At 41.0% G+C, this 16,128-nt stretch overlaps 1 protein-coding gene across 3 annotated transcripts in view; it reads left to right on the top strand.

Moving 5' to 3' along the window:
- The window catches only part of ADIPOR2 (adiponectin receptor 2), a 40,360-nt gene that overhangs the window by 11,281 nt on the left and 12,951 nt on the right, over positions 1-16,128 (top strand). For 2 of the 3 annotated variants that reach the window (XM_040233660.1, XM_040233661.1), the window contains exon 2: positions 10,626-10,881. In XM_040233660.1, coding sequence (XP_040089594.1) covers positions 10,711-10,881 — 171 coding nt within the window. In that variant the 5' untranslated portion in view covers positions 10,626-10,710. Of the gene's footprint in view, positions 1-10,625; positions 10,886-16,128 lie in introns of all 3 variants that reach the window. The other variant, XM_040233662.1, reaches the window with a different exon arrangement.

Below are 16,128 nucleotides of genomic sequence, written 5' to 3'. Positions count from 1 at the left end.
CCATTCAGATTTCCATTTCTTGGCTGAGTCTGTCCCTGTCCATCTGCCCTACCCCTAATTGGGTTGACTTTTAAAATTGCTTTTAGTAGTTTATTGTATATCCTGTCTGTGAAGTGACCTGCAGATATCATCTAGTTTGTGTGGCTTATCTGTCAACTTTTTATGTGGTTTGTTTTGGTGAATGGAAATGATTATCAGATCTATCATCATTTTCCTTGTTGATCTGTATTCTTTGTGCTTTATCTAAGAAATCTGTTTTGTACTCCAAGGGCATTAAGGTCTCCGGATTTCTTTCTAAAAGCTTTAGAAGTTTGTTTTTTTTATATTTAGGTCTTGATCTTGCCTGAAAAGAATTTTTTTGTGTGTATAAGTCAGGGATCTAATTTTTTTTTTTATATGCATAGCCAGTCATCACAGCACTGTTTGCCTGTTTAAAATACAGTGTGTTTTAAAATTTGAATTGTAAATCTTTTAAGCATTTTCTGGTTCAACGCAATAACAGCCTTTTTGTCTTTTATCAGGCTGCCTTACATGTTCAGGTTTGATCCATTAGTGGATTACTTGATCCAGAAACAGAACCTGGAGGAGTAAACAGATATAGCACATTTTGTAGATCTCATCCAGATGTCATTTCTCTCAACCAGTGTTTAAATAGAGGCTCGGTTGCATCACTGACTTAGTGGACATGAATGTGAGCAAACTCTGGGAGATAATGGAGGAGAGAGGAGCCTAGTATGCTGTGGTCTATGGGCTGGCAGAGTCAGACACAACTTGGTGAATGAACAACAGCAGCAAGGTTGCAGATGGTTTGATGATAAACTTTGATGGAGGGAACAGGTTGCTGGTGTCTTTGCTTTGTTGGTTAATACCCACAGACTTTGGAAACTAGATAAGCAGGTGTTAGATTGAATGACTCCTTGATACTTGAAACTTCAGAATCCTTACATGTATTTAGTCATCCAGTTGCTGTTATGGATACATTCTGAAGTTTGAGACTTTCAGTTTTGGTTTTAGGAGAATTAATACATATAAATCGGAATCTTTCTGAAATGTCTAATAGAAACTTCTACAAATCAATTTAAGAATAAAAACTATTTTTGTTTCCACTTGAAATGAGTGTTTAGTTGCTGTGAGGTCTGCAGATAGTTATATATTCTATATCTTTCTTTTTTCTTTTTCCCCATTTCTTTTTTTTTTTTTTTTTTAATTGGTGATTGAAAGAAGACCTTGTGGTTTAGTGGAATTCAGTGATCCTGGGAAAAGTTATAGATACAAGTTTTATTTCTAAATTCCTGATTGTGATATTGAGAAAGATAATTAACCACTTCTTGGTTTCTCCATCTGCAGCATTCTAACCCTCCCCTGTCCCCCCAAGAAACTTGTGTTGTAGAGGGTGTTATGCAGGATGAGATGGGGCCCTGAGTAATGGTTGCTTAGACAGCTCTTTACTGAAGTGTAGGGGTTTTGATTTTGCCTGAAACACTGACTCTACAGGCCAGATATCCAGATATGCCTGGAAAGATTTTATTTCTGATATAGTTGGAACATGAGTATGGTTATGTGGTAAAATAATCCGCCTGCAATGAGAGAGACCTGGGTTTGATCCCTGGGTTGGGAAGATCTCCTGGAGGAGGGCGTAGCAACCCACTGCAGTATTCTGGTCTGGAGAATCCCCATGGACAGAGGAGCCTGGCCGGCTACAATCCATGGGGTCGCACAGAGTTGGACATGACTGAGCGACTAATCACAACATGTGGTATTGTAGGGCAGATGATTTCTGGAAGGAAGTTTGCATAATTTACATATTTTGGTTCACTGTAGGTATGACAGTTTATATACCCTGGACTTGTCAGGATTTCCCTGACTAACTACATTTAGGACTGTTGTTCTTCTCATCTATACGTGGATTTTTGTGCACTGTTCTTTGTTTTAGAAACTCAAGAGTTGCTTATAGGTCTTGGGAAAGGGAAACGACATTGTAACATGACTATAAGAGTTGTAGGAAGTCCTTTTTATAAACTATTTTTAATCCATGACCATGACCAGTTGCTATAATGCACTGTCTGTACCTTAAATGAAGCCCTGTAATGTGGAGTGATGGGCTTCCCTGGTGGCTCAGATGGTGAAGAGTCTGCCTGCAGTGTAGCAGACCTGGGTTCGATCCCTGGGTTGGAAAGATCCCCTAGAGAAGGGAATGGCTACCCACCCCAGTAGTCTTACCTGGAGAATTCCATGGACTCAGGAGCCTGGCGGGCGACAGTCCATGGGGTCACAGAGAGTCAGACACGACTGAATGACTGAACAACAATAACAAGGTGGAGTTAAGATCTGGTCTTGGAGTCAGATACAGATTTGAATTTGTGGTCTTCCACTTCAGTCTGTGTCATTGAGTTACTTGATCTCCTTTAGTGTCAATTTCTTCATCTGTAAGATAGGACCCCATTTTATAAGGATTGCTGGAGGGTTAAATGAGATGATGGGTGAAAGGTCAGCTATTAGAGTTGGCTCCGTTAAGTGTTGAGCAACAGTTCACCTCCCTTCAAAGAGATAACATCATGACTAGGAAAACTGGAACCACTTCCCTTTGTGGGAGGCAGTGTTGTGTTGTGGAGGGGCCCTAACTGGGCAGTTCTCGCTTCTCTATTTTGTGACTTGTGTAACCTAGACTGGTCTTACCCCGTGTCCTCTTGTTTGTAAATAGAGCTCGTACTATCTGTAGCAGGCAGGTTTTAAAGTTAAAATGAGAGAATGTGTAAAAGCTCACCTTCTCTGGCACTTGGCGGCCCTCTGAATCAGCCTCTGAACCTGTGTAGTGATGGACAATAACACTGTACTTGGGAAGTAGGTCTCAAGCCTGAGAGGTCAGCTCTCACTGGCTTTGCCCCAGCTCTGCTGCACAGGATCAGCTTTGCTGGTTTCTTCTCAGCAAAGTTGGTCAATGGGTGGGGCAGTGAGGTTCCTTGTGATATTACTTAAAAGTTACCCTACTTCATGCTAAGAAGGAAAGTAGCATAAATGATAAGAGTGTTGCCTGTCTTTATAGCTTCAAGATCATCTTTAAGAAATAGCTGTATTTGATTTGAAATGTTTCTTTGTGCTTCCAACAGTTGAGATTTTATGAACATGAATGTATAATAGTGCCTGTCTTAAATATCTAACTGTTGCTCCGTCTCAGTTATCAGCTGTGCCATTTGTTAAGGGCTGTGTCAGTAACATATGTTGGGAACTTTTCCCGTTTTATCAGTTATTCTTTTCCCAGTTACCGTTTTTTTTTTTTTTTTAATTGACATTTTTTTTCTACTCAGAAATGTTCTGAGTGTTTGGGAAGGATTCCAGTTTTAACCAGTCATTTTATTGTTTCTGGTATGTGGCAAGGCTCTGTGCTCCTCCCCATTTTCTTCCCTGTTTCTTAATATTTTCAACATTGCTATAGAGTACAGCAGTCTGTCAGTGTTATCTGCTGGTTTTGTCATTTAAGTGCTACCGTGCGTTTATTTGAGAAAAGCTTATGGTTCATGCTAACATAGAGGGTTGTGGATAAGAGCATTAACTGAGGTGTTAGGTGGACTAGATTGATTGGTAGATTAGGTTGCCCCTTATTATTGTCGTTTAAGACATGTTATTTATAACCTCTCTGGGTGTTTGTCATCTCCAGACTGGAGGAAGCGGTTGTGCCAGTCTCCCAAAACTGTTGAAAGGATTTTAAGAGAGAATCCAGGGTTCTTTGCACTTAGTGCTGATTGCATGTTAGCTGTCCCTGTCTTCCCCCTCCTCCACATCATACAGGGAAGGATTGTGAGGTCCTTCTTTGCGTCCCAGACCAAGCTTGGGGTTGTGGATACAAAAGTGGATTCCACAAAAGGCTCCCTGACCCTGAGAAGTTTGCAGTTGAGAAGGGGAAGAGACCAGTGAACAGAGAAATGTAGTCAATTTTGACAGCTACTGTACTAGAAACATTAGTAAATGAGAAGAGTTGAAGGAGTTAGTGTCAGGAACCTGGGGAAGTCAGGGAAGTTAGTTTCTGCCTAACTTATCCTTGATAAGTGTGGGTCATGATTCCCCATATATTTATTCAGCATATGTTTAGTGAGTACACTTGCTGTGTGCCAGAAGCAGTTTTAGGTACTTGGAATATAGGAGTAAAGAAGATACATAATGTCTCTTCTTTGAGGAATTTTCAGTCTAGTGAGAGAAGACTAGTAGTAAACAAAGAAATAAAAATAACAGAGACAAGTGCTGTGAGATTAAAAGGTGATGTGATAAGGAAAGACTGAGATTATGTGGTCGGAGAAGGATTCTTTGAATAGGTGACCTTTAAATTGAGATCTGCATGTGGAGAAGGAGCCCAGCCATGGGAAGATCTGGGCAGTGAACATTGCAGGCCGTGGGAACCAGTGGCATGGAGGAGCCCTTTGAGCATCTGGAGTATTTGGAGAGTAGACGGGAGGTCACTGAGGCTGGAGCGTAGTGGCCAAGGGGGAGACGGGCACAGGGTAAGGCCAGAGTTAGGGACTAAGCCATTGAAGATTTTGTAAGCCTGGGTAAGAGCTTCCTTAGGTGTGAAGAGAAGCCATCGGAGGACTCAGAAAGCAAGGGAGTGCCTTTTGATTAAGTTACCCTGTGACTGCTGCGTGGGAACTGGGTCCTGAGGATCAGGAGTGGGCTAGGGGGCTGCGTAACTGGCTCTTGTATTAGGACAGGTAAGACGTGGTGGTGGCTTGAATCAGAAAGTTAGTGAAGGGAAATAGTGGATTGGGGTGTTTGAAGACCCCTCTCCCCATCACTGTAACTATTATTATTATTTTTTTTTTTTTTGACCATACCTTGCAGCTTGTGGGATCTTAGTTCCCCAACCAGGGATTGAACCTGGGTCCTAATCCCTGGACTGCCAGGGAATTCCTACTGTAAAGCTTTTAAAAGGGTTAATTGTAAGAGGTCTAGCCCTTTTCCTTGCCAGTTAACGTGATAGAAATCTTCCAGCAAGGTTCTCTGAAGACTTGAAAGCCAGCCAAGGTAACACATCTCGTATTTACTTTTAACAGTGATTTAAAAAGAGGAAAAAATAGCTAGTATTCAAAAGAAAATCTTGTGCTTTTAATATCCCTGCTGGTTCCATTGTTGAAATAAATCATTCCATCCTAAAAAACACACTGGTTTCATTATTAGAAGTTTAGATTTGCATCGTAAAGAGATCATGAGGGGCATAACCTACTGGTACTTTCATGTAGAACATTCTGTACCACTCAGGTTTCCCAACGAGAAGAGCGTGAACTTGATACCAGAAATCTCATTTTAACCATGTACTAACTTCAAACGCATACCCCAGTGTGGAATGACAGAGCACACTGGAGTGATTTCAGTGTACAGCTTTCAAGTCACTTTGAAATTGGCTACTTTCCCCTTAGGGGGAGCCAGCAAAATCATGGGACATATTTTACAGCCTGTCTTCCACTACTGAAGAATCTAATTTTAGAGCTGGAAAGATATGCCACAGCCTTAGACTGCGCACCCCCCACTCTCCGTGTCCCAGCTTATACAGTGGGACACTACACTGCTAGCCCTCAGAATTGGAAGACTTAGGTCCATGGCAGTTGGCCAGTCTTCAGAGAACCTTGCTGGAAGATTTCTGTTGCCATTAAGTGGCAATGAAAGGGGTTGGACCTCTTAAAATTAGCACTTTAAGAAGCTTTACAGTGGTGAGGGAGTAAGGTCCTCTGGGTGCAAGTGTTCATGGGTACACTGCATTGATACTTTGTCAGCTTTCTGTCCTCCATGTGCTTTTCTGAATATATTTTTTACATCAATAAAAAATTTACTAGACAAAGAGGCAACATAATAGAGTGCTACAGTGTATTTCTACCCCCCAATTTAAAAATGTGTAAAATACACGTAACATAAAAGTTACTTTAACTATTTTTAAGTGTGTAGTCACCTTGCTGCACATCCGTGTTGTTGTGCAAGCATCCCCACCATTCATCCACAAAGCTTTTTTTCCTCTTGCAAAACGGAGACTGTACCCGTCAAGCAGTAACTGTCATTCCCTCTTCCCCCAGCCCCTGGCAGCCTCCATTCTTTCTAGAGTATGGCTTCCCTAAGCACCTATGGTAGGTGGAGCCGTATGGTATTTGTGTTTTGTACTTGACTTACCTCACTTAGCATATGGTCGTCAGGTTCATTCAGGCATGACTTGTGTCAGAATTCTCTTCCTTGGAGGCTGCAGGTTTTCCTGTGTACAGGCACTACGTCATGCTTGTTTATCCATGACGGACACTCGGGCTGCTCTGTGTTTTACCTGCTGTGAATATGGACACGAGTGTGTAAATGTCTCTTCAAGACCCTGCTTTTAGTTCTTTTGAATACATACATACCCAGAAGTGGAGTTGGTGGGATCATATAGTAAATCTATTTTTAATTTATTTGAGGAACTGCCGTACTGTTTTCCACAGCTTGCTTGCTTTTTTAAAATTGGGGGCAACATAAAAATGAACAGTGTGAAATAGGTGAAGTAATGCATTGCACTGTAGTCTACCTTGGCAGGAACCCAGTGTAACTCTGATTAAGTACTTCTCTTTTCCCTTGGGGAAGGAAACATTCATTCAAGAAACCTCTGTATCTGTTGCAGGTTGATTCTCAGCAGTGAGCACATCCTTGCCTCATGGAACGTGCAGACAAGTATTGGTTTTTAGAAAATACCTTTTCTGGAATAGAGTTAGATTTTTAGACCACAAATATCAAACCATTAAGTTAGCAGTTTCTTCAGGTAGAAAAAAATTGCTTTATAGGTAACCATTTAAGCAACCTTGTTGCTTTTAAGCAACATAGTAAGTTTACCTTATACAGTATTATTTGAAGGGGAAATGAAGTCTAAGAAGTGAAGTTTTAAATTTTTCATGGTTTTCCCATTGGGAAGGAAACCTGGTGTGAGTACAGTTGACTGAGAGTTGAGAGATTAGAGGTTCCAGTCCTGACTTTGCAATCTACTCCTTGGGATTCATTCTCCTGGATTTTTTACTTTGATTTTTACCCCAGCAAACTCCTTTTGTTGTTGTGCAGTCACTGAGTCCTGTCTGATTCTTTGTGACCCCCGCGGACTGCAGCACAGCTCCCTGTCCTTCACTATCTCCGAGTTTGCTCAAACCCATGTCCATTGAGTTGGTGATGCCAACCAACCATCTTATCCTCTGTCATCCCCTTCTCCTTCTGCCCTCAATCTTTCCCAGCATCAGGGTCTTTTCCAATGAATCAGCTCTTTGCATCAAGTGGCCAAAGTATTAGAGCTTCAGCGTCAGTCCTTCCAGTGATTACTCAGGGTTGATTCCTTTAGGGTTGACTGGTTTGATCTCCTTGCAGTTCAGGGAACTCTCAAGAATCTTCTCTAGCATTACAATTCATAACTTTTTTAAAGAAGGATTTTGTCCAGTGTTAACTAAGATGCTAGTATCACTTCTAATCCTAGTAATACCTAGGTCTGTTTTCAAGCTCATTCTCCTGAATTCCAGACTTGTGTTTCCTGGTGCCAGCTGAACATTTCTTGCACTTCAGACCCCATTTCTGAAAACGAATTCATTCTTCTACTATGAATTTACTTCTCCCATATCATCTGTTCATCTGAGTGAGTGGCGTCCTCTGTGCAGTCGACTGCCCGAGCAAAAAGCATGAGTCATCTGAGTTCTTTCTGTCGAGTCTTCATGGACCCTCATTCAGTTATCCAAATGTTGATTTTTCTCCACTGAGCATATATTGAATTTGTCCCTGTTCTCTGATTTCTGAGGAGACCGTGGACTCCTTGCCTTGCATATTGCTGTTTTCTCCTCACAGAGTACCTTTCCTCTACTCTGCTTGGCAAACCCCCATTGCTTTTGGGCAGAGTAAGTGACGCTTGAGTCTGCTCCTAGAACACATGAGGCCACTTTTCAGAGACCTTAGATCTGTTCTGCTTGCTGGAAGTTACCCAGTTTGACTTGTGTAGGATTTCTACATCTGTTCATAGACTCAGAGCACCTCTCAGTTAACTTGTTTTTTCCTGCCAGCTGTTGTGTATTGGGTTCCTTTCTCCCCTCCCTCCACCTCTCTCTCTCAACTTCTGTGTAATACAGCAAGCATAACATTCACAGAATCTTGATGAATGAAAAATTTCTCTTTGAATAACTTAGAATATTAGAATAATTTAGAATGTGCTAACTATTCCCTTAGAATAACTCTTTGGATTAACAGATAATGGTACTCTGAAGTCTTACTTTACATCTCCATCTCACTCCCTTTTCCTGTTAAGAATCTTAGAGCAAATTAAAGCCTAATTCCAGATACTTCCCCTGTTTTTTATTCTTCTTAGCAAGAAAATCATTTATACAAGTACTGTTGGACCGTAGTTCCAGCAGCTCTTAGAGACTAATAGCCTTGGATAAGTAACGTAATCTCTGAGCCTCAGTTTCCACATCTGTATGCTGCTGCTGCTAAGTCGCTTCAGTCGTGTCCGACTCTGTGCGACCCCATAGACGGCAGCCCACCAGGTTCCCCCGTCCCTGGGATTCTCCAGGCAAGAACACTGGAGTGGGAGTCTAACTTGAACTCGTGAGCTAATGCTTAGTCTTGTGTGTCCACACATGAACACTAAGTGTGCCTTTCACCCTCTCTGCATGCTGGCCAGGCCCTCCCACTTCACCCCACTCCTCCTTTCCCCCAGTAAGAATTTTGCATCTCCTGGGATTTATGAGCACAACATGTACCTTGACTTCTTCCTGTTTTCATCTTTTTAGTTGGATTGGCTGTGATAATCTCCTTATTTGGATATGTAACTTAAATCTCTAAAATAAGCTTTTGTCCTACGAATTTATGAGTTAGAGGGCCAAGGACTTGGAATTATTGAACTCCTAGGAAACGTATGTGATCCAGTTTAGAGACATATTGATGACTTCGGAAAGTGTTTTTACCACTTAAGAACATTTAAATGTCATCCTATTCATTACACATTTATGTGCACAGACTCAGAGGGGTATGAAAGTGTGCTCTGGCCCTGAGGTTTTACCTTCCAGGGTAGTCCAGTTAGATTTCAAAACAGCTCAAAAATACTGTAGTTCTTTGGCCCATTTTTTGATTGGGTCGTTTATTTTTCTGGAATTGAGCTGCAGGAGTTGCTTGTATATTTTTGAGATTAGTTCTTTGTCAGTTGCTTCATTTGCTATTATTTTCTCCCATTCTGAAGGCTGTCTTTTCACCTCGCTTATAGTTTCCTTTATTGTGCAGAAGCTTTTAATTTTAATTAGGTCCCATTTGTTTATTATTTGCTTTTATTTCCAATATTCTGGGAGGTGGGTCATAGAGGATCCTGCTGTGAATTATGTCAGAGAGTGTTTTGCCTATGTTCTCCTCTAGGAGTTTTATAGTTTCTGGTCTTACGTTTAGATCTTTAGTCCATTTTGAGTTTATTTTTGTTTATGGTGTTAGAAAGTGTTCTAGTTTCATTCTTTTACAAGTGGTTGACCAGTTTTCCCAGCACCACTTGTTAAAGAGATTGTCTTTTCTCCATTGTATATTCTTGCCTCCTTTGTCAAAGATAAGGTGTCCATAGGTACATGGATTTATCTCTGGGCTTTCTATTTTGTTCCATTGATCTATATTTCTGTCTTTGTGCCAGTACCATACTGTCTTGATGACTGTGGCTTTGTAGTAGAGCCTGAAGTCAGGCAGGTTGATTCCTCCAGTTCCATTCTTCTTTTTCAAGATTGCTTTGGCTATTCGAGGTTTTTTGTATTTCCATACAAATTGTGAAATTATTTGTTCTAGCTCTGTGAAAAATACCATTGGTAGCTTGATAGGGATTGCATTGGATCTATAGATTGCTTTGGGTAGTATACTCATTTTCACTATATTGATTCTTCTGATCCATGAACACGGTATATTTCTCCATCTATTAGTGTCCTCTTTGATTTCTTTCACCAGTGTTTTATAGTTTTCTATGTATAGGTTTTTAGTTTCTTTAGGTAGATATATTTCAGACTTTAAGCAACTTAAATGCAAAACATTACCAGTAATAGAGGCATTGCTTTATTTCATAAAAGTGTGGTGAATTTTGATTTCTTTACTTGTGAAGTAGAAATTAGAATACCCTAGAGAATCGTTGTGATGATGTAAATGAAATTGAATATGTAAAACCTAGTTGTAGTACATAAAATCCACATATATTCTTTCTATATTAGGTATGTTTTTAACTGAAAGAGTAGTATATGGCATATGGGAAAAAAAATGCAGGCAGAATAAAATGAAAAGTAAGCCGCCTCCCTCCGAACTCTAGGTTCTTCCTTGTGTATGTACTTGTGCATCGAAAGCACAGTTTTGAATATTTAAATAGTTCTCCTGTGTGCACAACTATACTTATTTATGATTATATACTTTTATTATAATATGTAAGTGAGAATATTATACATGTATCTTTTGTATTCTGCTTTTTTCATTTAAAAGTAGATTTTGGCAGTCCTTTTTTCAACAAAATAGGTTTTTTTTTTTAATACATTATTTATTGTTCTTAATGAGTACAGAAAATTTTAGTTTTAGTGTATAATAATACAACCTATGTCTTCCCCCATCACTCATGCAAATATGTTAATACAGAGCTTTCTCTCCTGTAGAATCAACTTCGTATCCTAAACATCCATCCTCCCAAGAAGAAGGGACAGAAAGAAAGACCTCTTTGTCAGAAAGCCTCGGTGTCCCATGAACGAGACAGAGGAAAGCCGGCTGGAGCACAGCAAGACTCCAGAGCCAGCTCTCAGGCTCAGGAAAGGGCACCAGCTCGATGGCGCCAGGAGCGGTGACAGTGACGCCCACCACGCCAGTCGGGAGCCTCTTGTAGAGGTGTCTGGCCTTTCTTCCTATCATAAAAAAGTAAGTTGGAAAAGACTCTGATGCCGGGAGGGATTGGGGGCAGGAGGAGAAGGGGACGACAGAGGATGAGATGATGGCTGGATGGCAGCACTGACTCAATGGACGTGAGTCTGAGTAAACTCCGGGAGTTGGTGATGGACAGGGAGGCCTGGCGTGCTGCGATTCATGGGGTCGCAAAGAGTTGGACACGACTGAACGACTGAACTGGACTGAACTGAAGTTAAAGAATGGTGAGTAAAAACAGATTTATGGGAATGTGGCTGGAGGAAGAATGTTAAAAATTTTGGGGACTCTGCTGGAGAGAGGATGGTGTTTTGAAAAGGAACCTCGAGCACATTTGTAAGGTTTTGAAGTCTCTTAAGTTATCTAGGAGTTAGTCACACCTTTTCTGTTGACACGTAAAACCACACTTAAGCTGCCCTATGTTGTTGAATGAAATGGGTTTTGTAGTTACCATATATCCCTTATAGTTTGACTATGCTTTAGTGAGGGCATTATCATTTCTATTTTTGGAGAAATCTGAATGTATGCTGAAACTGCTTCTCCAGATGCTTTGTCTCCAGTGCGTATCTTGGGAGTCAGTAGGCTTGTGGAAAAAGAACCTAGTCTTTTCTTTTACCTTCCAGAGGAAAGACCACCTTTTAAGTGACTCAAGCAACTCTGCCTGGAGAGCAAAGGTGTAGATGTCTGAGCAGGGCCACTGGTCAATATGGCTGTCTTTATGCCAGTCCATACCGTCTGCATGACTGTAGCTTTGTAATATGTCTGGAAGTGTGATGCCTCCAGCTTTGTTGTTCCTTCTCAAGACTGATTTGACTGTTCAGAGTCCTTTGTCATTCCATATGAATTTTCGGATTGCTTTTTCTATGACTGGGGTTATCTAAAAGGAAGTGGAAATGTATTAAGCGAAACTAGATGAGGCTTGACTTGGTCCCTGAAGGACTGGAAAGCATTCCAGGCAAAGGGAGTAGCAGATGGGCAGACTCAGAAAGGGCACAGTGCTTTTTAGGGAATAGCAGCTAATGATAGTAGTGAAGCGTGTCAAGTGCACACTGGTGTATGCTGACGTGTGAATCTGCAGAATGTTCGGTATGGCTGGAATGAAGGACAGAGGGTGCAGGGAATCAGTTTGTTAACAAGTAAGCCTAGACAGTGGAGCCTAAAATCCAGATCTTTAACCCTTGTCCCAATATTCTATCAGCCAAAATTCTTTCTGAAATGTGTAGTGTTATGTATTGGTTGAAGGGCATAGACTATTATTTCTAGGTCTCTGACTCTAAAGCCTTGGCTCTTTTAACTGTATTTGCTGAAGTTTATAGTTTGTGTTTCATAAGCATCTATAGATAACACAAAAGAGACATTTCAAACCAGGTTACCCTGATCTTTAGTTTTATGACTTTATTTCATATCTCTGAGTTTTTAAGGTATAAAGTTAAATAAAGAGAGCAGCCTTTATGGTTGTCCTACTTTTCCTCTGCTCCAGATTCTTCCTCATAAATGGGGGCTGCAGCCAACTCTTCATTCATTCAACCTAGGATATATTCTCTTGGACTGATGTGTGCTTTAACCAAACTTGTAAGAATGCCACAGTTTGTTAGTTTATCATAAGAAAGCTGATTTGTACTTAGACTCCTGTCTGCCAATCACTTCGTTTTCTTTTCTTGAGGTCTACTTAGGAACTTCAATAAGGATTAAAAAGCAGTTGCTTTGTGAGAATTAAAAAAAAAAAATTTGGATGATTTTAAAGATTTTTTCCATCAAACTTTGATAGAGAGAACTAGTCTTTAAGGTTAAGAGTATGTGTATTTCTAGGCAGACCAAAATGAATGTTCACAGAGACTAGCTGTTGAACTTACTGTGTTGGATGATACCAGAAACGCAGTCATCAGCACTTACTCTTTCAGCTCTTGTTTTTGTGGACACCTTAGTTTCCGCTGACGCCTGTGTGTGTCTGGGTTAGGTATATCAGCTTGCTAGTGCCCTTACTACACATTGCAGATTTCTAAATTTAAGGCTGGATTCAACCTGTCAACTTTCCAAAAAGACTACCAAGATATAGCCCGTTGATGTATAATTGAATCACTTTGCAGCACACGTGAAACTAACAGCATTGTAAGTTCACTGTACTTGAGTTAAAAAAATGGTTAATTAAAAAAGGCAAGCAAGCAAACAGTAACTTGTTGACGAGATGAAGTGAAGTTTCTTACTGCAGTAAGAGTGAGCAGCACCCTCAGGGTCTTGTTTAGAAAGGAGAGGTTGCGGACAGCCGTGTGTGTGGTTTGGGGCCTGACTGTTGTGGTTTATGGCAGGTACTTTCAATACCGAGATCATATTGACATTGCACAGAGTTTATGATAGTTTTGATAGTTGGAGCAAGTCTAGTGAGCAGATACTTGGAAGGGAGCAGATTTGACCAGTTCAGCAACTATACTAAGGAGCTGGTTGAGCAGTCTAATGTTGGTGAATTTTTGAGAAGTTCTGAAGCTCATAATGTCACCTAGTGGTTTGTGTCCTTAATCTTCCTGGGCAGGTATTTTCTGAACACATGAAGTCATCTTGTATGGGGGCCTTAGCTTGTAGTCCTTGTAATTATGTGGATACAGCAGGCCTCAGTTCTCAGACCTCTGGAGGGGCAAACACACTTTGACCCAGGTTTGGTGTCCTGGCCCTGGATACCTTTCCGTTTCCTCGACCTTTATCTTCTCATCATGGATAGCATTACGATTATGATTAAGAACAGGTGGCAAGAATACTGTGCAAAAAAGTCCTAATGACTTGGATAACCATGATGGTGTGGTCACTCACCTAGGGCTAGACATACTGGAGTGTGAAGTCCAGTGGGCCTTAGGAAGCATTACTATAAGCAAAGCTAGTGGAGGTGATAGAATTCTAGCTGAGCTAGTCAAAATCCTAAAAGATGATGCTTTTAAAGTGCTACACTTAAATGTCCGCAAATTTGAAAAACTTAGTAGTGGCCAAAGGTCCAGAAAAGGCCAGTTTTTATTCCACTCCCAAAGAGCAGTAATGCCAAAGAAGTTCCAATTACTGTACAGTTGTACTCATTTCACATGCTAGCAAGGTTATGCTCAAATTCCTTCAAGGTAGCTTCAGCCGTACATGAACCAAGAGCTTCCAGATGTACAAACTGGCTTTAGAAAAGGTTGAGGAACCAGAAATCAAATTGTCAACATCCATTGGATCATAGAGAAAGCAAAGGAATTCCAGAAAAACATCTGCTTCATTGGCTATGTGTGAGTCACAACACACTATGGAAAATTCTTAAAGAGATGTAAATACCAGACCACCTTAACCTGTCTCTTGAGAAACCTGTATGCAGGTCAAGAAGCAGCAGTTAGAACTGGACATGGAACAATGGACTGATTCAGAATTGGGAAAGAAGTATGTCAAGGCTGTATATTGTCACCTTAATTTAACTTATATGCAAAGTGACATCATGTGAAATGCTGGGCTAGATCAATCACAAGGTGGAATCAAGATTGCTGGGAGAAATATCAACAACCTCAGATATGTAGATGATACCACTCTAATGGCAGAAAGTAAAGAGAAACTAAAGAGACTCTTGATGAGGGTGAAAGAGGAGAGTGAAAAATTCAACATTCAAAAAACTAAGATCCTGGTATCCAGTCACATTGCTTTATGGCAAATAGAAGAGGAAAAAGTGGAAACAGTGACAAATTTTATTTTCTTGGGCTCCAAAGTCACTGCTGATGGTGACTGCAGCCATGAAATTAAAAGATGCTTGCTCCTTGGAAGGAAAGCTGTGATAAACCTAGGCAGTGTATGGAAAAGCAGAGACATCACTTTGTGGACAAAGCTGTACATAGTCAAAGGTGTGGTTTTTCCAGTAGTCATGTACAGATGTGAGAGCTGGACCATAAAGAAGGCTGAGCACCACAGAATTGATGCTTTTGAACTGTGGTGCTGGAGAAGACTCTTGAGAGTCCCTCAGACAGCACGGAGATCAAACCAGTCAGTCCTAAAGGAACTCAATCCTGAATATTCATAGAAAGGACTGATGCTGATGCTGAAGCTCCAATACTTAGGCTACCTGATTCCAAGAGCCGATTCATTGAAAAAGACCCTGATGCTGGGAAAGATTGAGGGCAGGAGGAGAAGGGGGCGATAGAGGATGAGATGGTTGAACGGCATCACTGATTCAATGGACATGAGTTTGAGCAAACTCCAGGAGATGAAGGACAGGGAAGCCTGGCGTGCTGCAGTCCATGGGGTTGCAAAGAGTTGGACATGACTGAGCAACTGAACAACGATTGTAGCCTGTGGCACTTGTCTACTGACTTTTAGTATGTAAATATGTAATTTATGTCCAGCTATTCCCCTAAGTTTCAGCTGAACTGAACTAGTCTCTCAAAATAGTGCTTTTGCTTTTCCTTCTCGACAGTTCTTTTATCTTTCCAAAATTCTAATTCCTCATGCAGCCTTTCCTGAGCTCCACATTCCGTTTCTAAACTGACTGTACCTTATTTTTGTTACAGTTATCCTTGTGGCTAATTTGGTCCCTTATTAGATTGTACACGCATGGAAGGCAGAGACTGTATTTTACTCACCTTTATAGAAAACGTCCTTTTAATAAATATTTATTAAACTGAATTGAGCTGAGCTGGGCTGAAGCAGACAAACACCCAGTAGACTGATGGGTTATTGTCATTTTGTATTAGACTGATCTTTAAGGACTTTGGTCTTTATCACTCTGATTCTCTTTCCAAAGGTAAAGTACACCCCGGAGAATTAACATTTTAGCTTGTACTTTGAATGGATCATCAGTTGGATATTGTTGTGTTTTGGGATATAACCCACTTTAACTCTTCTCACAGACGGACTTCACTGACGGGAACTGGAGAAAGATTTGAAAGCATCTTTGTACTCACTGCAGAGCACTGACGTCTCTTTCAGTCTAGGTACAGTGATTTATTCGTAGGAAGCCGTGGAGCACTACGGTTTCGGCCTTTACTTTAGGCAGCTTGGGTTTTCGCTGTTCCCCGTTCACACTGCCGTTTCTCTTCGTGATCTGTGTTGGTGACAGTCAGAGGTGTGACGACAGGGCAGAACGTGGCGTGCGTTTACCCTCACGCGTGACCACCTTGGATGCAGTTCGTTGTTGAGGCAGATCTTTGGGTCTGTGGTGTAGTGGCTACTGGAAGGGGAATTGAAAGTAATTTCCGCTCCTGACAGGGTCATTCTTTAGAGTTCATATTGGAAGACAGAGGC

This window comes from Oryx dammah, unplaced genomic scaffold (genome assembly GCF_014754425.2).
Source record: "Oryx dammah isolate SB20612 unplaced genomic scaffold, SCBI_Odam_1.1 HiC_scaffold_29, whole genome shotgun sequence".
NCBI classification, from domain to species: Eukaryota; Metazoa; Chordata; class Mammalia; order Artiodactyla; family Bovidae; genus Oryx; species Oryx dammah.
The sequence above is the reverse complement of the archived record's forward strand: the minus strand, read 5'-3'. Positions and strand labels throughout refer to the sequence as shown.